General features: G+C 40.7%; 1 protein-coding gene across 1 annotated transcript; it reads left to right on the top strand.

Annotated features, from left to right (window-relative positions):
* The first annotated feature begins 13938 nt into the window (after positions 1–13938).
* Positions 13939–16360, top strand: LOC121561864 (zinc finger protein 135-like). The gene has a single exon (XM_041874304.2). The coding sequence runs from the start codon at positions 13945–13947 to the stop codon at positions 14674–14676; it is 732 nt and encodes a 243-aa protein (XP_041730238.2). The 5' UTR covers positions 13939–13944; the 3' UTR covers positions 14677–16360.
* Positions 16361–24392: the final 8032 nt, after the last annotated feature.

Raw genomic sequence — 24392 nt, 5'->3', positions numbered from 1 at the left:
TATGAATGAATTGAGCGAGCACACCTCACGTTCCCCTAGTCTCTGGCACAGCCCACAGACTCTGGGACAAGTGGGCCGCCCAACAACAATAACAACAACCCCCAGACTTGAAAGCAAGTTCGCAGCACTTTGGTGGCAGTCAGAGTAGCGTTGCTAATCGCTACGGAACTCAGATCACATATCTGTTTTCTTGCTTACCGTTTCACCATCAGCCCACCCAGCATTGCAGACATACAGAAGTAAACCACAGTAGCAACAGGTTATAAACAGGAAGTAATAAGCTCACACGTGAAGTATGTTTGTAGATGGTTACAAATTAACTAAACCTAGCCCTTATCCGAAACGTAGTCAAATATGACTTTGCAAATCAGTTTATCTATGAAAGCGCATTGACACGGATTTCCACAAAATGAATTATTGACTTAAATCGTTGTACAACATCACAGGTAAGCTCAGCATTACTTTCAACTGACAAGTCATGTTTCTTATTTTTACTTCTTGCTAGTGTGGTATCTGAAGAATTATGACTTTGCAAATGTTTTCAAGTGGAACCTGAGAGGATGTTTATTCAGTTTTAGAGGGAGCAGTTTTAGAGGGACACACCATAGAACAGAGGAAGTCTGTTGTGTGGAGACAGGGGATTGGTCTGTAGGGGAACACCCATATCAGATTACATAGAATATATACCACAGTTAGGACAGAGGAGAAGCAGAATAATCAGATTTGAGATGGGGCGATTATTCTCCGGGTATCTGCAGGTATCTGTAAATCGATGCTGTAACCCTTTGTTATGAATAAACCTTATGATGACAATACAGCGTCAGCGGTTCGCCTTGGTATCACAGCATAATTATCAACGTTTACTCGACACAACACTAACTTTAGCTCAATGCTTGGTAGCTTTTAATAATAATATAATAATAATAATATGCCATTTAGCAGACGCTTTTATCCAAAGCGACTTACAGTCATGCGTGCATACATTTTTGTGTATGGGTGGTCCCGGGGATCGAACCCACTACCTTGGCGTTACAAGCGCCGTGCTCTACCAGCTGAGCTACAGAGGACCAACTAACGTTACTTGTTAATGGCCCTTATAACTAACCTGGTGAAGGCTAGTTAGCTGGAGCGATGGTCAGGTTAACATTAGCCACCGAAAACCTAGCAATTCTTCTGCACAAGTGGGGACAGTTCAGGCTGAAGAATGAGTTTTACACATTCCCATGTGCTCCATATAGCAAAGAAACTGTATTGGAAATGTAGAGATACAGTTTTCTACTGTTTCATTTGGATTTAATTTACCTTCTGCTTTATGATTTTTTAACCTTTTGGATTTGACCTTTTGGCTATTTCATATCACTTGGAACCTGTTCTACCTCACCTGGATTACAACGCTTTCTTTTACCACTTTCCATCCTGAAATCTGTGTGACAAACAATGGACATTTCCAAGGTAGCACATATATGGTTCTCGGAACGTTGTTTCTTAGAGCTTGGTGAGAGCGTGGTTGTCATGGTTATTTTGCATACAACCTTCCCACAACGTTCTGGGAATGGTGCAGGATAGTTGCTTGGCTTTGGAACATTCTCAGCATATTTAAGGAACTTGACAAAATAACTTTATTTTCTTGGTATTTCATTACTTTAACAGAACATTTCTTAAAAGTTAAAACAAGATTATCTTTAATTACATTTTTGTTCATGTTCTAGGAACATTCTCTAACTGGTTTGACGTTGAGAACATTCTCAAATAGTTCAGAGAACGTTAAACAACGTTCTTTTGTGGTTTCCTCATGGTTCTATTTAAAGTTATGGTCTTAGAACAGTAAGAAAACGTTCCATAAAAACCATTAACGTTCTAAGAATGTTATTTAAAAACATATACATTCTGTTCTCAGCGTCCAAAAAAACTTTCTCTACCCTTTATCTTGTTAAGTGTGTTCAGGTGTGGCGGCAGCGCCCACTAATTGGTCACACCTGATCTTAATGAGTGCTTGTTTCTTTTTGAAATGGGGTCTGTTTGAATAGACTAAAATGAACAGCTTTGAATGAGTTAGAGAAAAAAACTCCACCCTGGTGGCACAGTGGACTAATTCCATGGATAGAGACCGCAAGATCATGGGTTGGAATCTCACTAAGCCATAGAAATAGATGTGACAATTGCCTGCTAGGGTGCGTTTCCATGTAACTATCTTGTGTCGATAAAAACAGCTGGACGTAATGATGTCACACCTAAAATAAAACACATTTTTGCAAAAACTTTCATTGTCGAGTGAGAATTTAAGTGTTTCCATTACCCATTTAGGCAAATGTCGTATTCATACATTTGCAACAGCCTGAATTCCCTCATACCTATCTGTTTAATGTCTCAGGTAGCCAGCGAAATACAGCATGGATAGAATACAATAATAATTTACCAATATTTGCCATATTCTAATAATTCTCATGTGTCAACGTACCGCCACGGTCCCGTACCATGGTGAAACTTGCACTCCTGTAGAGCTGAAATAATTTGATGGTGAGACTTGCCAGCCAACCAAAAAAGCAAGGTGAAGCAATTCAGGCATCAGAAAAATCCTTGTCCTGCAAATAAAGTCTTTTTTTAAATTTTGCAAGTAGTAGGCATTTAGAATTAAATGTGGAGTGGAGTTTATAGTTATGTGATGACATCACCTGCCCCCCGGTACCCTTCAAAAGGTATTTGGCAATCATCATTTATTCTAAAACACTGTTTCCATCATTTGTTGCAATAAAGAAAGTTAAAACAAAAACACCAGTCATACGGATAAAAACGTTGTCGATCTTTAGAAGATTTCTCCTGTTTCCAAATGTTCTGTTTACATTTCTCCTGTTTCCAAATGTTCTGTTTAAATTTCTCCTGTTTCCAAATGTTCTGTTTACATTTCTCCTGTTTCCAAATGTTCTGTTTACATTTCTTCTGTTTACAAATGTTGCAAAGATTTGTTTTCGCGCGACATTGATTTTGTCGAATAAACCTGGGTGAATGAAAACCTGCATACTGATGCGGTGCCAAAATAAAAAAAGAAATGTGTTTGAATGACTAATGCCTAAGCAAATTCATTTATATGTGTCCTATCTGTGCTTGGAGTGCAAGACAGTTAACCCAAACTAAGCTAGCAGTGTTATTAAAAGTCTTATTGAAACATTCAGTGAATTTCTTTTTTTTAAACACCAAATAACCTATAATTTCCGTTATCAGAACATGAGGAAAACGTTCAGGGAACCATAGTAAAACGTTCTCAGAACCTCCCTGTGACCAAAACATTTACTTTCCCATTTTTCTCTTTCATTCTCAGAATGTTTAAAATACGACCTGTTTTACCAGTCAGGAAATGTATGGCTTCGTTCCCAGAACCAATGGGAAACCAAAAACGTACGTTCCCGCAACTTCCAAGGAACCAAATGTGCTCGCTGGGTTTATTCTGTAAGTAATGAATATAATTTAACTGCAACAACAACCTCTCATCAATGGAAATGCATTGGCACTAAACCTGTATTTGGTACCTGTGTTTGGCATGTTTTATAATCTAGGAACCTTTAGCCACTACAGTACTAGTCATCAAAGCTGTTGACATTAAAAAGATTCACTACCTCATGAATGTTCCATCAGTATTATTCCACCATGTCAGAGAATATAGGTGCTGATTGTAAAAAGGATCATGTAACATGTTTATCTGAGTAAAAATGAATTAAGAAGAAATTGTGTAGTAGATGTCTTAACTTCTCACAAAATCTGAACTAATCAACACATGGTTTCCTTTGTACTTCTTTGTAATATTTTTCTTTAATTAAATGAAAAAAACTTGTCAGAAGATAAAATAAACATTTTCCTCAACTGCTTTACCAACTTCAATCAACACATGGCGACGGAGAATGTTGGGGGTGGGAAAGATGGCGGAAGCGGACGACGAAGTGGTTTCTGAATCCAATGGTGGTAGAATCAAGGAGGATCCCACGGGGGGGCCAGTATGAAAGTGTATGCACTCACTAACTGTAAGTCGCTCTGGATAAGAGCGTCTGCTAAATGACTAAAATGTAAAATGTAATTGGAGTATAGTTCAAAAGAAGGGAAAACGGAGCAAAGTAGGATGCAGTGATGAGAATGTCCCTTCGTATCTTGTAGGAGTACGGTTTGTTAATGAGGAGCAGCTGATCGAAGTACCAATATTGAGGAATCCATTTGAGATATCAAAACTGGTGGAGAGAGTGCTGGGTAGAGTGAAGGCTGTCAGGATCACGAGAGACAAGCTTTTTTGATTTTTTTTTGTGCTTCTGCGGATCAGAAGGATCGTGTGTTGCATATCACCCGATTTAATAAGTTTGAAGTGTCGCTTGTCTCTCTTCGGAACAGGGCACCCCTCAGGGGGGTTATATCTGGCGTCTCGTGGGAAAATCAATCAAATCAAATCAAATCAAAAAATTGTCACATACACGTGTTTAGCAGATGTCATAGCGGGTGTAGTGAAATGCTTATGCTTCTAGCTCCGACAGTGCAGTAATATCTAACAAGTAATATCTAACAATTTCACAACATATACCTAATACACACAAAACTAGTAAGGAATGGAATTTAAGAAAATATACATATATGGACAACCAATGACAGATCGGCATGGACTAAGATACAGTAGAATATTATAGAATAGAATGCAGTATATACATATGAGATGAGTAGTGCAAAATATGTAAACATTATTAAAGTGACTGTAAACATTATTAAAGTGACAAGTGTTCCATTTCTTAAAGTGGCCAGTGATTTCAATGGCAGCAGCAGCCTCTAATGTGCTAGTGATGGCTATTTAACAGTCTGATGGCCTTGAGATAGAAGCTGTTTTTCAGTCTCTCGGTCCCAGCTTTGATGCACCTGTCCTGACCTCGCCTTCTGGATGATAGCGGGGTGAACAGGCAGTGGCTCGGGTGGTTGATGTTGTCGTATCGGGTGAATGCTGGCAATTATTGCTGTCAACAAAGAGTCCGCTTAGGCTGCACCGTGATTAGAGGCTTTTATTAATATCACAAGGTTACAGCATAAGTTACAGACCCGCGGTGTCTGGAGAAGCCCCGTCCCAAATTAATCTGAACGCTTCTGACTCTTCTTCGTTTTTCCCCAGTATATATAATCTCCCCAAGATGTGGGTGGCTCCCTCTACTGTCCAATCCCCTGTCTACAACACACTTCCTGTCTGTTGTATGTGGCGTTACACTAAAACATTCCCTCTTGATACTAAAATCAACGTCCTCTCCGGTTCCACTTAAAACATTAACAACGTCATAATCTTCATATACGATAATGTCCTTGATGATTTTTTTGGCCTTCCTGTGACATCGGGTGCTGTATGTGTCTTGGAGGGCGGGTAGTTTGCCCCCGGTAATGCGTTCGGCAGACCGCACCACCCTCTGGAGAGCCCTGCGGTTGTGGGCGGTGTAGTTACCGTACCAGGCGGTGATACAGCCCGACAGGATGCTCTCAATTGTGCATCTGTAAAAGTTTGTGAGGGTTTTAGGTGCTAAGCCGAATTTCTAGAATAGTTTAACACTATTTTTAAATACTCAACAGTGATTATTGATCTCTCTCCCTCCCTCTCTCTCGCTGCCATCCTCACAGTTCACACTCAGATGGTATGAAGGCTGGTTGATGGCACCTACAGGCCTGTTTGACGGACAACTAAGGAATGCTTGGACCTCAGCTGAGACCCTCCTCTCCTTCCCCGTCTTTCAAGGAAAGCCCCTTCTCTACACTTCCTGTTTGGCATGATGCTCTCAAGGTGTGTCTCTGTCTCATGTTGTGTGGTATTACCTATAGATGACTCCTAGACACTTCCACACAGTTTGCCTCAGAATTGGTGTCCACATCAGGCTATTTACCTGTTACCTGTGTGTTAGAATACTGCATCCCTTTCACATTTACATTTACATCATTTAGCAGATGCAATTTAGCATTAATTGAATGATCCTTCCACTGCCACCTGCTCTCTCTCTTTCTCTCCAGGATACCTTAGGGGAAGTTGCTTTGCTATTGGCACCAATCCCACGCTGTCTGGCTGCCAGACAACATCAACCACTATATCCCCCTCATCCTAACTCTTGTTCAACTGCTCTTTGATTAAATCGGATTAATTAAAAGAGTTACATTCGCTTCAAGAAGGTTGACAAATGACACTTGTATGGAGTTCGACATTTCAAAGGGTAACTAGAAGCGTAAATCCCATGTTCCAGTTGGTTTTGCCCTAGTGTAAAACAAAGGTAAACACACCAGTCCCTGTCCTAATTTCAACAATGTGTACAAATGTGGTATATCTGGTATTTTTAGTAGTAAATCTTGCTTATTTGTGCACCCGGGTCCTGAAACAATTTTCAACTTCAGTACCAAAATGTTCTGGCTGCTCCCATAGGATAAAGTAATGACAAAAGTGTACAACGCTGAAAATAGGGCTTAGGTTTAAAAACTATTGTTTGTTTGTCATTAGAATGTTGGTGGGCACTATGCTGCCCCAAAGGTTCCATGGCCACAATAAAGCTAGATTATGAATCAGAATGTCATGGGACATTTCTACCACCAAAATTTTTTTGACCAGGATAGCAGAGGAGCTACCGCCTGATGCCTCTGTCTGCAGATCGATACAGAGAAGATATTGGCTCAACACTCACCAGCCAATCGCTGTTGGCAACTCGATAGCATTGGAAATGACACCCTTCAAGTACTGAGGAAATGTCCATATTAATGAAATGCCCTTAATTTGGATTGCGAATGTTGCTTTGATGGATTCTAAATATGACTGGTTGTGATCAACGGTGTACGGAATGTAAGTGGTAATGTAATGAATTACAGCAGCTGTATCTTTATGATCCAGCAGATGGCAGTAATCCACCTTCAATAGCTAAGCAGCCCAGCCAGTATGAAAAAAATAAATTATGCACTCACTTAACTGTAAGTCGCTCTGGATAAGAGCGTCTGCTAAATCACTAAAATGTAAATGACAGCTTTGCACACTCTTGGCATTCTCTCAACCAGCTTCATGAGGTAGTCACCTGGAATGCATTTCAATTAACAATTGTGCCTTCTTAAAAGTGGAATTTATTTCCTTCTTAATGCGTTTGAGCCAATCAGTTGTGTTTTGACAAGGTAGGGAGGTATACAGAAGATAGCCCTATTTGGTAAAAGACCAAGTCCATATTATGGCAAGAACAGCTCAAATAAGCAAAGAGAAATGACAGTCCATCATTACTTTAAGACATGAAGGTCAGTCAATACGGAACATTTCAAGAAAGTTTCTTCAAGTGCAGTCGCAAAAACCATCATGCGCTATGATGAAACTGGTTCTCATGAGGACCGCCACAGGAATGGAAGACCCAGAGTCACCTCTGCTGCTGAGGATAAGTTCATCTGAGTTACCAGCCTCAGAAATTGCAGCTCAAATAAATGCTTCACAGAGTTCAAGTAACAGAAACATATCAACATCAACTGCTCAGAGGGGACTGTGTGAATCAGGCCTTCATGGTCGAATTGTTGCAAAGAAACCACTACTAAAGGACACCAATAAGAAGAAGAGACCTGCTTGGGCCAAGAAACACAAGCAATGGACATTAGACCGGTAGAAATGTGTCCTTTGGTCTGGAGTCCAAATTGGAGATTTTTGGTTCCAACTGCCATGTCTTTGTGAGACGCATTGTGGGTGAAAGGATGATCTCTGCATGTGTATTTCCCAGCGTAAAGCATGGAGGAGGAGGTGTTATGGTGTGGGGGTGCTTTGCTGGTGACACTGTCTGTGATTTATTTAGAATTCAAGGCACACTTAACCAGCATGGCTACCACAGCATTCTGCAGTGATACGCCATCCCATCTGGTTTGGGCTTAGTGGGGACTATCATTTGTTTTTCAACAGGAGAATGACCCAACACACCTCCAGGCTGTGTAAGGGCTATTTTACCAAGAAGGAGAGTGATTGAGTGCTGCATCAGATGACCTGGCCTCCACAATCCCCCGACCGCAACCAAATTGAGATGGTTTGGGATGAGTCGGACCACAGAGTGAAGGAAAAGCAGCCAACAAGTGCTCAGCATATGTGGGATGTCGTTCAAGACTGTGGAAAAGCATTCCAGGTGAAGCTGGTTGAGAGAATGCCAAGAGTGTGCAAAGCTGTCATCAAGGCAAAGGGTGGCTATTTGAAGAATCTCAAATATAAAATATATTTTGATTTGTTTAAGACTTTTTTGCTTACTACATGATTCCATATGTGTTATTTCATTGTTTTGATGTCTTCACTATTATTCTACAATGTAGAAAATAGTACAAATAAAGAAAAACCCTTGAATGAGTAGGTGTGTCCAAACTTTTGACTGGTACGGTATATATATACCCACAGACATACATATATACAGTGGGGACAAAAAGTATTTAGTCAGCCAGCAATTGTGCAAGTTCTCCCACTTAAAAAGATGAGAGAGGCCTGTAATTTTCATCATAGGTACACGTCAACTATGACAGACAAATTGAGCAAAAAAAATCCTGAAAATCACATTGTAGGATTTTTTATGAATTTATTTGCAAATTATGGTGGAAAATAAGTATTTGGTCACCTACAAACAAGCAGGATTTCTCGCTCTCACAGACCTGTAACTTCTTCTTTAAGAGGCTCCTCTGTCCTCCACTCGTTACCTGTATTAATGGCACCTGTTTGAACTTATTATCAGTATAAAAGACACCTGTCCACAACCTCAAACAGTCACACTCCAAACTCCACTATGGTCAAGACCAAAAATCCCAGAACCACACAGGGGGACCTAGTGAATGACCTGCAGAGAGCTGGGACCAAAGTAACAAAGCCTACCATCAGTAACACACTACGCCGTCAGGGACTCAAATCCTGCAGTGTCAGACGTGTCCCCCTGCTTAAGTCAGTACATGTCCAGGCCCGTCTGAAGTTTGCTAGAGTGCATTTGGATGATCCAGAAGAGGATTGGGAGAATGTCATATGGTCAGATGAAACCAAAATAGAACTTTTTGGTAAAAACTCAACTCGTCGTGTTTGGAGGACAAAGAATGCTGAGTTGCATCCAAAGAACACCATGCCTACTGTGAAGCATGGGGGTGGAAACATCATGCTTTGTCCTCCAAACACGACATCGTTTTTCTGCAAAGGGACCAGGACGACTGATCCGTGTAAAGGAAAGAATGAATGGGGCCATGTATCGTGAGATTTTGAGTGAAAACCTCCTTCCATCAGCAAGGGCATTGAAGATGAAACGTGGCTGGGTCTTTCAGCATGACAATGATCCCAAACACACCGCCCGGGCAACGAAGGAGTGGCTTCATAAGAAGTATTTCAAGGTCCTGGAGTGGCCTAGCCAGTCTCCAGATCTCAACCCCATAGAAAATCTTTGGAGGGAGTTAAAAGTCTGTGTTGCCCAGCGACAGCCTCAAAACATCACTGCTCTAGAGGAGATCTGCATGGAGGAATGGGCCAAAATACCAGCAACAGTGTGTGAAAACCTTGTGAAGACTTACAGAAAACGTTTGACCTGTGTCATTGCTAACAAAGGGTATATAACAAAATATTGAGAAACTTTTTGTTATTGACCAAATACTTATTTTCCACCATAATTTGCAAATAAATTCATTAAAAATCCTACAATGTGATTTTCTGGATTTTTTTTTCTCATTTTGTCTGTCATAGTTGACGTGTACCTATGGTGAAAATTACAGGCCTCTCTCATCTTTTTAAGTGGGAGAACTTGCACAATTGGTGGCTGACTAAATACTTTTTTTCCCCACTGTACAACATATTACATCCATATGCTGTACATCATGTCTATACATAATATCATATGCATATATATTTATATTCTGGACTCTGACGTTGCTCGTCCTAATATTTCCATATTTCTTAATTCCATTATTTTACTTTTTAGATTTGCGTGTATTGTTGTGTATTTTTAGATATTACTGCACTGTTGAGCTAGGAACACAAGCATTTCGCTACACCATAAATAACATCTGATAAATGTGTGTATGCAACCAATAACATTTGATTTGATTTGTTGTCGGTGGAGTGTCTTGGTCAGTTTAGCACGGAAAATGCCTGTCACCTAATCATGCCTAATGGGCTTATTGGCTGTAGGAAGTAAGAGACAGGTTGATATTGGCAGATGACAACATCTGGTTGTTTTTAAATGACTTCTTATGACATTGTTTCACAGGATAAACAATGTAATGAATATTTTCCGAAACTGCGTTACCCACTCCATTCAACAGATGGCGATGTGAGTCTTTCAGGTGGTGCTTCTTGCGTGACGTATAATCGAGTGGACGGGACTGGACGCTTTTTTAACGACCAACGCGGCTACTTATTCAACCACTTTGGTAGCTTGCTAGTCAACATGAAACCGAAACATTGAAGCTCTTTAGACCATTTTTGTGTATATTAATTTGTGTTTTAAACACAATTATGTGTACGTATTAAGGTAAACGTAATTTGCTCGTTAAATATTCAAATTTGTCAAAAAATGTATACAGCACTAGGCTAATGCTAACTAGCTAGCTAGCTAACATCCCCTGACCATGAGTTCACTAAGCTACTCCCCCCCTGCTAAAGAAGAGAAGGTGTGCTGGATGGAGAAAGAAGCTCTGGGTCTGAACATTGTCGTAAAAGAAGAGGAGGAGGATATTACAGTGAAAGGAGAGGAAGAAGCTTTTGGAGTGAAAAAGGAGGAAGAAGATGCTATCACATTGAAAGAAGAAAAGGACATTACTGTGAAAGAAGAGAAAGAACCTTTTGGAGTGAAAGAGGAAGAGGGGATAGAGGCTGTCACAATGGAAGAGGAGGAGGTAGAAGCTTTCAGAATCAAAAAGGAGGAAGAGGAGGCTATCACATTGAATGAAAAGGAGGATGTTATAATGGAAGAAGAGGAAGAACCTTTTGGAGTGGAGGAGGAGGAGGAGACTGAAGATCAGATTAATACCAGTAAGTATTGTCTTAAAAACAGGGGCACAAACTATGCAGTTGTTGAACTAATGTGTGTTTTTAAAGGGGCATTCTGCTGAAGTTCTATACTTTAATATGTTGTTCAGTACTGTAGTAATGGTTAATGGAGCAATCTGTGATTGTTCCATGCATTTGAGGATTTTTTAAATTAATGATAATTAATGGCTTGCTCAAACTTAGACCCCTTTATTAATTATTTAATTTTCATTACTTTTACCTTGTTAGGTCTCTAATGGCATTCCTAACGCATTCGCTATATAATTTCTTTAGACCCCCTCTTATTAATAAATGAAGTAATTAATAAAGGGGTCTACGGTTGTGCTAATAAAGCCATTTATTATTGGAGAATATAACTTATAGATGCCCAATAAGTTTAGTTCAACTGTCGTACCCCATCTGAGGGGTCCGGAGCTTATGCCTGCCCATACCATATCTGAGGGGTATGCTACGTAGCGGGATAGAGGACTTAGTGAGCTAACTTTGATCAATTCTGAATTCAACTCATTGAATTGTTTGCCCTTTGATTGTTAGTGTCTGTCAATTCCCAATTACATACATCACCAGTGGTAACCTACATTTACCCTTATTTACCATCATTTCTAATCTACAATGTTTGTTTATGGTATTTTCTGTTAATGCATTTAAAATATTATGATTACAGTTGTGTACAGGACGCATTGTTTGCAGGTTTTGTTTAATTTCATTCTATTTATGAGTTTTGTCAATTTATTCTTTGTCTTGTTTGGAGCGCTCCTGTCAATGTTGAGTAAGGATCACACCTGATTACGTATATAGAAGTAGGCCTAGACTACCTTGCCTGTGCGCAAATGTAGGCCTATAAATGTGCCCATTTGGGGATGTCTGATAGTATTTCTGATTGTCTTAACTCACCACCACTAATGAGCTGTGGAGCCTCTCAAATAAATGTTTTCTTCACCTCAAACAGCAATTAAATTAAGTATGTTTTTAGAATCCATTGAGAATGACAATAGTTCCTCAATGTATTTGACCAATATTTCGAGCCCTCTCGCTTTTGATAACCACTCGGCATGAAAGGTTAAAATTGAATGCGCTGATCCAGTAGAAATGTAATAAAATACCTGATTACTTCTTATCCCTTGCACAAATAGCCTACTGCTGTGTGTGTCCCAAGCTCATTGGCGCAGGAAACTCTTGAGGGCCCAGAACATTTTATACAATGTTGCGAGTTTGCTAGCATGAGTTTCGTGGCGGAAATAGTTGATAGTTGATACGATGTTACAAGTTCGTTGCAGACAGCAATGCGTAGCCAATTTGATTTATATTATATTTTTAGCATTATATTTTCTACCTGCCGGCTACAATGATTTAGGTATAATTTAGATTAACCATGTGACAATGATTTTGAGATACAAATACTTTTATAAATGAAATTGTTCCACAAATATGTGCATATGAAAATCATAACTGGCACGCAGATCGGTAGAAATGCTAAGATAAATTGGCACTCCAAATGGAAAAGGTTGCTGACCCCTGGTGAAGCCTATTACCGGCAACTTCAGGAGCGTAATGGCAGAATCTGCGAAGGCCAGCATCAGCGGGAGGAAGTAGTTCAGGAACAGTTTTGTTTTTTTCTCCATCTGGTTAGGCTATCTTGATCTCTGGCTCCCTCTTGAGTCATTTGTGTGTCTTAATTATTTAATCAAACAGGGAGCTTAAAGCATCAGACAAGCTCAGTACATCTAGTTTATTAAAATAATACACAGGGTGTCTATATATATATATATATGGACAAATACACTTTGACCAATCGATTGCTCGAAAGAAAAGATGACTCATGGTTGGGGACAGCCTTACTCCACTTTAGGTTACACTTTATTTGGACTGTCCATCTGTAGAAGCTCTACAGACTAACTATCTACTAACCTTAACTCTAACCCAGGGGTTCCCAATCTTTTTGGGCCTGCCTCTGCCAGGAGGCTGAAACTTTGCCACAAGTGGATCTTCCTGCAAGACAATAACCCCCAGCACACATCAAAATCCACAAATAAATGGTTAATTGGCCACAAAATCAACATTTTGCAATGACCATCTCAGTCTCCGGACTTGAAACCTATTGAAAACCTGTGGTTTGAATTGAAGAGTGGCTCTTACAGATATACAGTGCATTCGGAAAGTATTCAGACCCCTTTACTTTTTCAAAATGTTGTTACGTTACAGCCTTATTCTAAAATTGATAAAATCGTTTTCCCCCCTCATCAATCTACATACAATACCCCATAATGACAAAGCAAAAACAGGTTTGTAGAAATGTTTGCAAATTTATAAAAAAATAAACTTAAATATCACATTTACATAAGTATTTACATAAGATGTCGAAACAATTCTTCAACCAATAAGATTTAACAATGCTAATAATAAAGTTAGCTAGCTTGATTAGCATTGACAGTATGGTCAAACTAGCTACATTGTACACATTGATAAGGTTGTCAAAAGCAGATTTGTTATCTTTTGATTGAAAAGGTCAAAGGTCAGTGGTGAAACGTCACAACTCGGGTAACCCACTGGGATCGAGGAGCTTACGATAGCTCTGGACGTGAACGCCGCAATAAAGGGCGGCAGGTAGTCTAGCGGTTAAGGGCCACTAACTGAGTCCCTGGTTCGAATCCCCGACTGGACTAGGTGAAAAATCTGTCCATGTGCCCTTGAGCAAGGCACTTAACCATAATTGCTCCTGTAAATCGCTCCGGATTAGAGCGTTCTGCTGCTAAATGACTAAAATGTAAATACATGTCAATAATGAGGTATCTAGTCTGGATTAAACCTCATAGGAAGACAGTTGTATCATATGGAGGTTTCATTTTGGTCTCTCTGTTTAACCAAATACTCTGTTTTTGGCAGGAGAGAGACCAGACTCTCACTCAGACAGCGGGAACAGTCCTTCAGGGGAACCAGACCCAGAGATGCCCAAACCAGTAAAACCACACCACTGCTCCCAGTGTGGAAAGAGATTTATCCAGTCATCACATTTGAAAGAGCATAAGAGAATACACACAGGAGAGAAGCCTTTCCAATGCTCCCAGTGTGGGAATAGTTTTACCCGGTTAAGGGACCTGAATAGGCATAAATTAATACACACAGGAGAGAAGCCTTACCACTGTTCTCATTGTGGACAGAGTTTTAGGTGGTTAGTGAGCCTGAAAACACATGAGAGGACACACACAGGAGAGAAGCCTTTCCAATGCTCCCAGTGTGGAAAGGGTTTTACACGGTTAGAGAAGCTGAAAGAACATAAGAGAATTCACACAGGAGAAAAGCCCTTCCAATGCTTGCAGTGTGAAACGAGATTTACCCAGTCATGGCATCTCAAAGAGCATGAGAGGACACACACAGGAGAGAAGCCTTTCCAATGCTCCCAGTGTGGAAAGAGTTTTACCCGGTTAAGGTACCTGAATAAGCATAAAGGAATACACACAGGAGCGAAGCCTTACCACTGTTCTCATTGTGGACAGAGTTTTAGGTGGTTAGTGAGCCTGAAAACACATGAGAGAATACACACAGGAGAGAAACCGTTCAACTGCTCTCAATGTGGAATTACTTTTACCTTGTTAGGGAGCCTGAAATCACACCAGAGGACACATGATGGAAGCCATACCACTGCTCTCATTGTAGAAAGAGGACCTGAAATCACATGATAGAATATAGAGGCTGGGGCCATATTTGCGAACATAAGCAAGCATTTAAAGTTAAATGGGTTTTCACGCACAAAATGCGTATCAGCCAATGAAAAGCGTTGATTTACTTACATGTGACCGACCGCTAATTTGTAGCTGGTCCCATCAGATAACATTAGCCCTATGCTAACCTCCCCAGGTGGCAGTGATTACATCCTGGCACAACTTCTGCTTCAGCCTATCAAATATCTTAGATTTTCAATACACCAACCAATGGTATTTCTTAAAATAGGTCAACCCTGGGCACTAGAGGGATTTTTAAACCTACAAATGTAAGGTTTACTTGTTCCGTTGGTGTGTAACAAAATGTTGTGTGCCAATATTGCACTGATGCATCCTTAACTAGGCTACTAACTACTACTAATGTTAGACAACATTTTCGCATATGACAAAATAATCAAAAATGTTGTTAATCTGTTTCACACACATCTGTGTGCTTTTATGGGAAAAAGATCAATCACATCCTTACAAGAAAGTTTATCCTACGTCGTTAAATCCATAAGGCTCTTAGTTTTTGATCCAATACTGTAGCGGTCATGTATTTGTATTTATAATGTCATCATCACTTCTAGGTGGCACACATTGCTAAAGCTTTTTAACCCTGGGTTCAAGTCCCCCTCGCATCAAGCTTTTTAACCCTGGGTTCAAGTCCACCTCGCATCAAGCTTTTTAACCCTGGGTTCAAGTCCACCTCGCATCAAGCTTTTTAACCCTGGGTTCAAGTCCCCCGCGCATCAAGCTTTTTAACCCTGGGTTCAAGTCCACCTCGCATCAAGCTTTTTAACCCTGGGTTCAAGTCCCCCGCGCATCAAGCTTTTTAACCCTGGGTTCAAGTCCACCTCGCATCAAGCTTTTTAACCCTGGGTTCAAGTCCCCCGCGCATCAAGCTTTTTAACCCTGGGTTCAAGTCCCCCACGCATCAAGCTTTTTAACCCTGGGTTCAAGTCCCCCGCGCATCAAGCTTTTTAACCCTAGGTTCAAGTCCCCCGCGCATCAAGCTTTTTAACCCTGGGTTCAAGTCCACCTCGCATCAAGCTTTTTAACCCTGGGTTCAAGTCCACCTCGCATCAAGCTTTTTTGTTGAGGAAAAAAACTGTTCAATGTCAGTCCTTAACGCGCGACTCAAAAACGCATGTGACGAAGTGGATTATTCTAATAATGCATAAACTATAAAATATTGTAGGCATGTAAGAATACACTAATGACAGCCAAGTGTTATTATAAAAATGCACAGAAACGTCAACCTACATTTAGGTGTACCAGCCCATGTAGCCTATGATGCAATATGATTATTAGGCAATAGCAGTGTGTTGCTGAAGAAAAGCTCCTTATTAAATTCATTCTTCATTCTTCAACACAATACAGGTGATGGTTACACGTTGCTTTGTTGATCAGAACATGCTGTTGGACTGAGGTATGTTAAGGACCATCCAGGAACAAGTGTTAGAACAGGGCCAACTACTTCAACGATTTTAATTGGCTGACGCCAGGATATAATCAGTGCCACCTGTTGAAGTTGGCGTAGAGCTGATGTGGACCGGCTACAATTTAGCGTTTGGCCATCAGCGCATTTCATTGGCTGATAAGCATTTTGTGTGCGATAACCCATTTTGTACTGAACAAAAATATAAATGCAACAATTTCAAAGATTTTGCTGAGTTACAGTTCATAGAAGGAAATCGGTCAATTAATCAATTCATTAGGCCCTAATCTATGGATTTCACATGACTGGGCAGGGGCGCAGCTATGGGTGGGTTTGGGAGGTCATAGGCCCATCCACTGGGGAGCCAGGCCCAGCCAATCAGAATGAGTTTTTCCCCACAAAAGGGCTTTATTACAGACATAAATACCCCCCCAGAAGGTGAAGAAGCCGTATGTGGATGTCCTGGGCTGGCGTGGTTACACTTGGTTGTGAGGCCAGTTGGATGTACTGCCAAGTTCTCTAAAACGAAGTTGGAGGCAGCTCATGGTACAAAAATGAACATTTCATTCTCTGGCAACAGCTCTGTTGGACATTCCTGCAGTCAGCACGCCAATTGCACGCTCCCTCAAAACTTGAGACATCTGTGGCATTGTGTTGTGTGACAAAACTGCACATTTTAGAGTGGCCTTCTATTGTTCCCAGCACAAGGTGCACCTGTGTAATTATCATGCTGTTTAATCAGCTTCTTGATATGCCACACCCGTCAAGTGGATGGATTATCTTGGCAAAGGAGAAATGCTCACTGACAGGGATGTAAATAAATTTGTGCAACAAAATTTGAGAGAAATAAGCTTTTTGCGCAAATATAACATTTCTGGGATCTTTTATTTCAGCTCATGAAACATGTTGCGTTTATATTTTGATTCAGTATAACTTTAAATGTTCACAGGTATGGCCCGCTGTGTTCTGACTCATGTTTTTGACACAAAGTGTATTTTTGTTTATGCAACATCAAATCTAATTGTATACACTGAGTCAGGGGTCTCCAACAGGTCGATCACGAGCTATCTCAATCCAATTGAGCATCTGTGGGATGAGATGGAACGAGCTATTCGGGGTAGAGATCCACTACCAGCCAACTTGACACAACTGTATGAAGCATTGGAGTCAACATGGACCAGCATCCCTATGGATGCAACTCAATATTAGGAAGGTGTCCACTAGTGGACGTTCATTATATACACTACCAATCAAAAGTTTGGACACGCCTACTCATTCAAGGGTTTGTCTTTATTTTTACTATTTTTTACATTGTAGAGTAATAGTGAAGACATCAAAACTATGTAATAACACATATGGAATCATGTAGCAAACAAAAAAGTGTTAAACAAATCTAAATATATTTGAGATTCTTCAAATAGCCACTCTTTGCCTTGATGACAGCGTTGCACACTCTTGGCATTCTCTCAACCAGCTTCACCTGGAATGCTTTTCCAATGGTCTTGAAGGAATTCCCACATATGCTGAGCACTTGTTGGATGCTTTTCCTTCACTCTGCGGTCCGACTCATCCCAAATCATCTCAATTGGGTTGACGTCAGGGGATTGTGGAGGCCAGGTCATCTGATGTAGCACTCCATCACTCTCATTCTCGATTACAGGCTCAAAATGGCCAGAAACAAATAACTTTCTTCTGAAACTCGTCAGTCTATTCTTGTTCTGAGAAATGAAGGCTATTCCATGCGAGAAATTGCCAAGAAACTGAAGATCTCGTACAATGCTGTGTACTACTACCTTCACAGAACAGCGCAAACTGGCTCTAACCAGAATAGAAAGAGGAGTGGGAGGCCCCGGTGCACAACTGAGCAAGAGGACAAATACATTAGTGTCTAGTTTGAGAGACAGACGCTTCACAGGTCCTCAACTGGCAGCTTCATTAAACAGTACCCGCAAAACACCAGTCTCAACGTCAACAGTGAAGAGGCAACTCCGGGATGCTGACCTTCTAGGCAGAGTTGCAACGAAAAAGCCATATCTCAGACTGGCCAATCAAAATAAATGATTAAGATGGGCAGTCTGTGATATGTTTTTTTCTTTGCAACTCTGCCTAGAAGGTCAGCATCCTGGAGTCACCTCTTCACTGTTGACGTTGAGACTAGTGTTTTGTGGCCTTTATTATGAGCCGTTCTCCACTCTAAAAGCATCGTTGAGAAATAATTTATAAAAGTTGGCATTTTGGCCTTACCCAGGTCTCCTTTAAAGGGACAATCAGAAATGGGTGTCATATGAAGCTTTACCGCTTGCTCTGTAATATAAGTAGCATTTAGATTTCAGTAAAACTTTTCTTACATTAACTTTTCTTACATTAATTAATGTTGAAAAATATAAACATGAACATATATAATGTATCATCTTTGATTTGGCAAATGTTTCAATACATTGTTGAACGTCAGTTCAACAATTTCAACGACAGTTGAAATGCAGTCTTTGGACCACTGCTCTGGAACAAGCTGGACAGTTAGCTAGCACGTCTGCCTTCAAAAGAGCTGCACACAAATCTAGACAGATGTAATGTGAGCGTGATTTTGTATGTCTTATACTGCGTATGGTGTGCGCGCTTCTGAGTATGCTGTGATTTTAACTGTGCTGCTTTAATATGTCTGCTAATGAGTATGGTGTGAATGTAACTGTGCTGCTTTAATATGTATGCTAATGAGTATGGTGTGATTTTAACTGTGCTGCTTTAATATGTATGCTAATGAGAATGCTGTGATTTTAAATGTTCTGCTTAGTATGTATGCTAATGAGTGGTGTGAATGTAACTGTGCTGCTTTAATATGTATGCTAATGAGTATGGTGTGATTTTAAATGTTCTGCTTTAGTATGTATGCTAATGAGTATGGTGTGATTTGAACTGTGCTGCTCTAGTATGTATGCTAATGAGTAGGTGTATGCTAATGAGTATGGTGTGTGTATGCTAATGAGTAAGGTGTGTATGCTAATGAGTATGCTGTATATGCTAATGGTATGGTGTGTATGCTAATGAGTATGGTGTGTATACTAATGAATATGCTATGTGTGCTAATGAGTATGCTGTATATGCTAATGAGTATGCTGTATATGTATTTCATCTAGACAACTTGTGTATGTTTCTATTCATTCTATGGAACCCAGGACCCCTGGAAAACAGTGGCAATTGTTACTGAGTGGACGATCCTGACTAAATAAATACAATGAAATGAACATTATATACTCTACAGCTATATCACAATTCCAGAGTGGGATCTCTGCTACTTTTAGAGATATAATCACATTTTTAAGCTTTACCAACAGAGTGAATGTATTTTGTTTTTTGAAATGGTCGCCCTCTGCTGGTGATTTGCAGGATATTCAATGATACAAGTTAAAAGAGGTCTGTGATTGGTTACATTGCCTACTATGCCAATTTCTCTGTATAAAATGGGCCATTACTTTAACACTAGCAGAGACCCCACTCTGTAACTTTGTCATCAAGCTAAATGAATAGGAAAATGTGATGATGTTGTTCTGATGATAACATTGATAAGTTGTTGACATGAAAAACATTCACTACCTCATGAATCTTCCCATTAGTATTATTCCAGGTTTTGATTAAATGCAACATATTTTTGAATACAATTATTTCTTAACTATGTTAGCCACTAGCGGACGTTCATTATATACATCTACATGATGTATTGTTACACCATGTAGGAGCAGTATAGAGCTAGTCTGGTCATTATATACATCTACATGATGTATTGTTACACCATGTAGGAGCAGTATAGAGCTAGTCTGTTCATTATATACATCTACATGATGTATTGTTACACCATGTAGGAGCAGTATAGAGCTAGTCATGTTTTGTTACACTGCCCCCTTGACATGTGAGAAGGCCCTGTCATCCATACTGCACAGGTTTGTGGCTGGTCTGACCAGGCTGTTAGTCTGATGATCGTAGTATGGTGCTGGGGAGTAGTGTGACCAGGCTGTTAGTCTGATGATCGTAGTGTGATGCTGGGGAGTATTGTGACCAGGCTGTTAGTCTGATGATCGTAGTGTGGTGCTGGGGAGTAGTGTGACCAGGTTGTTAGTCTGATGATCCACAAGCTTCCCACAATAAGTTGGGTCAATTTTGGCCAATTCCTCCTGACAGAGCTGGTGTAACTATAATAATAATAATAATAATATGCCATTTAGCAGACGCTTTTATCCAAAGCGACTTACAGTCATGCGTGCATACATTTTTTGTGTATGGGTGGTCCCGGGGATCGAACCCACTACCTTGGCGTTACAAGCGCCGTGCTCTACCAGCTGAGCTACAGAGGACCACAACAAGTCCTATAACTGAGTCAGGTCTGTAGGCCTCCTTGCTCACACATGCTTTTTAAGTTCTGCCCACAAATGTCCTATAGGATTGAGGTCAGGGCTTTGTGATGGCCACTCCAATACCTTGACTTTGTTGTCCTTAAGCCATTTTGCCACAACTTTGGAAGTATGCTTGGGGTCATTGTCCATTTGGAAGACCCATTTGCGACCATGCTTTAACTTCCTGACTGATGTCTTGAGATGTTGCTTCAATATATCCACATCATTTTCCTTCCTCATGATGCCATCTATTTTGTGAAGTGCACCAGTCCCTCCTGCAGCAAAGCACCCCCACAGCATGATGCTGCCACTCCCGTTCTTCACGGTTGGGATGGTGTTCTTCGGCTTGCAAGCCACCACCTTTTTCCTCCAAACATAACGATGGTCATTATGGCCAAATAGTTATATTTTTGTTTCATCAGACCAGAGGACATTTCTCCAAAAAGTAAGATCTTTGTCCCCATGTGCAGTTGCAAACTGTAGTCTGGCTTTTTTATGGCGGTTTTGCAACAGTGGCTTATTCCTTGCTGAGCGGCCTTTCAGGTTATGTCGATATAGGACTTGTTTTACTGTGGATATAGATACTTTTGTACCTGTTTCCTCCAGCATCTTCACAAGGTCCTTTACTGTTGTTCTGGGACTGATTTGCACTTTTCGCACCAAAGTACGTTCATCTCTAGGAGACAGAACGCGTCTCCTTCCTGAGCGGTATGACAGCTGTGTGGTCCCATGGTATTTATACTTGCGTACTATTATTTGTACAGATGAACGTGGTACCTTCAGGAGTTTGGAAATTGCTCCCAAGGATGAATCAGACTTGTGGAGGTCTACAATGTTTTTTCTGAGGTCTTGGCTGATTTCTTTGGATTTTCCCATGATGTCAAGCAAAGAGGCACTGAGTTTGAAAGTAGGCCTTGAAATACATCCACAGGTACACCTCCAATTGACTCAAATGATGTCAATTAGCCTATCAGAAGCTTCTAAAGCCATGACATCTTTTTCTGGAATTTTCCAAGCTGTTTAAAGGCACAGTCAACGTAATGTAAACTTCTGATCCACTGGAATTGTGATACATTGAATTATAAGTGAAATAATCTGTCTGTCAACAATTGTTGGAAAAATGACTTCTGTCATGCACAAAGAAGATTTCCTAACCGACTTGCCAAAACTATAGTTTGTTAACAAGAAATGTGTGGAGTGTTTGAAAAAAGTGGTTTTAATGACTCCAACCTAAGTGTATGTAAACTTCCGACTTCAACTGTATGTAGGTGCATTACTGTGGAGAACCTTAAGTGGTGAGCAGCACAATCTTACATTTGACCCTAAACAGGAAGCTAATAGAGGCTGAATGAAATGGTTTTTTTTTTTATTCTGTCAGCTGCATTGTGGGTTATCTGGAGTTTAGACAGGAGCCTTACTGTGATTCCTGTCAGCAGCATTACAGTAGTCAAGTCTCTTGATGTTGCGCTTCAGTTTAGAGGCTAGAGTCAAAAATGTGTCGCTGCTCAATTTTGCGGCCATATTTTATATCGGACATACAGTGCATTCGGAATGTATTCAGACCCTTTGACTTTCTACATTTTCTTACGTTACAGCCTTTTTCTAAAATGGATTATTGTTTTTTCCCCCTCATCAATCTACACACATTACCCCATAATGACAAAACCAAAACAGGTTTTTAGAAATGTTAGCAAATTTATTAAAAAATTAAAAACTGAAATATCACATTTACATACAGTGAGGGAAAAAAGTATTTGATCCCCTGCTGATTTTGTACGTTTGCCCACTGACAAAGACATGATCAGTCTATAATTTTAATGGTAGGTTAATTTGAACAGTGAGAGACAGAATAACAACAAAAAAATCCAGAAAAACGCATGTCAAAAATGTTATAAATTGATTTGCATTTTAATGAGGGAAATAAGTATTTGACCCCTCTGCAAAACATGACTTAGTACTTGGTGGCAAAACCCTTGTTGGCAATCACAGAGGTCAGACGTTTCTTGTAGTTGGCCACCAGGTTTGCACACATCTCAGGAGGGATTTTGTTCCACTCCTCTTTGCAGATCTTCTCCAAGTCATTAAGGTTTTGAGGCTGACGTTTGGCAACTCGAACTTTCAGCTCCCTCCACAGATTTTCTATGGGATTAAGGTCTGGAGACTGGCTAGGCCACTCCAGGACCTTAATGTGCTTCTTCTTGAGCCACTCCTTTGTTGCCTTGGCCGTGTGTTTTGGGTCATTGTCATGCTGGAATACCATCCACGACCCATTTTCAATGCCCTGGCTGAGGGAAGGAGGTTCTCACCCAAGATTTTCTCATGATCATTGCAACTCCACGAGGTGAGATTTTGCATGGAGCCCCAGGCCGAGGGAGATTGACAGTTATTTTGTGTTTCTTCCATTTGCGAATAATCGCACCAACTGTTGTCACCTTCTCACCAAGCTACTTGGCGATGGTCTTGTAGCCCATTCCAGCCTTGTGTAGGTCTACAATCTTGTCCTTGACATCCCTGGAGAGCTCTTTGGTCTTGGCGGAGAGTTTGGAATCTGATTGATTGATTGCTTCTGTGGACAGGTGTCTTTTATACAGGTAACAAGCTGAGATTAGGAGCGCTCCCTTTAAGTGTGTGCTCCTGTCGTGTATTAGGATTATGCCTTTGTTAAATGTTTTTCATGAAGAAATGGAATGTTGTTTATGTTAGGTCAAATGTGGCGTTTGTGGGGTGACGTCCCAGGGGAGACTGGTGATTGGACAGCAGAGGGAGCCACCCATCTTTTTGCATTGTTTATAAGTAGGGGCTGGACGAAGAAGAAGGCAGAGCGGCCATTGCAATCTGAGGCGTCGCTCTCCGGGTGGGCATGTCACCTGTAATTTATGCTGAAAGCTTGTGATACGAATAAACCTTATGATCAAAGTTCAGTATGAGCGGACTCCTTTGTTTATCAGCAATAATTGCCAGCACTTACGCGATACGACACTCCTAATCTCAGCTCGTTACCTGTATAAAAAACACCTGGGAGCCAGAAATCTTTCTGATTGACAGGGGGTCAAATACTTATTTCCCTCATTAAAATGCAAATCAATTCATAACATTTTTGACATGCGTTTTTCTGGATTTTGTTGTTGTTATTCTGTCTCACTGTTCAAATAAACCTACCATTTAAATTATAGACTGATACTTTCTTTGTCAGTGGGCAAACGTACAAAATCAGCAGGTGATCAAATACTTTTTTCCCTCACTGTAAGTATTCAGACCCTTTACTCAGTGCTTTGTTGAAGCACCTTTGGCAGCGATTACAGCCTCGAGTCTTCTTGGTTATGTCACTACAATCTTGGCACACCTGTATTTGGGGAGTTTCTCCCATTCTTCTCTGCAGATCCTCTCAAGCTCTGTCAGGTTGGATGGGCACCGTCGCTGAACAGCTATTTTCAGGTCTCTCCAGAGATGTTAGATCGGGTTCAAGTCCGGGCTCTGGCTGGGCCACTCAAGGACATTCAGAGACTTGTCCGGAAGCCACTCCTGCGTTGTCTTGGCTGTGTGCTTAGGGTCGTTGTCCTGTTGGAAGGTGAACCTTCACCCCAGTCTGAACACTCTGGAGCAGGTTTTCATCAAGGATCTCTCTATACTTTGCTCCGTTCATCTTTCCCTCGATCCTGACTAGTCTCCCAGTCCCTGCCGCTGAAAAACATCCCCACAGCATGATGCTGCCAGGTTTCCTCCAGACGTGATGCTTGGCATTCAGGCCAAAGAGTTCAATCTTGGTTTCATCAGACCAGAGAATCTTGTTTCTCATGGTCTGAGAGTCCTTTAGGTGCCTTTTGGCAAACTCCAAGCGGGCTGTCATGCGCCTTTTACGGAGGAGTGGC

This window comes from Coregonus clupeaformis, unplaced genomic scaffold, assembly GCF_020615455.1.
Source record: "Coregonus clupeaformis isolate EN_2021a unplaced genomic scaffold, ASM2061545v1 scaf0847, whole genome shotgun sequence".
Lineage (NCBI taxonomy): Eukaryota > Metazoa > Chordata > Actinopteri > Salmoniformes > Salmonidae > Coregonus > Coregonus clupeaformis.
This window is presented reverse-complemented; position numbering and strand designations above follow the sequence as displayed.

Excerpts from the sequence above, each read along its gene's own strand:
- LOC121561864 (XM_041874304.2), top strand. The coding sequence starts at position 13,945 with ATGCCCAAACCAGTAAAACCACACCACTGCTCCCAGTGTGGAAAGAGA.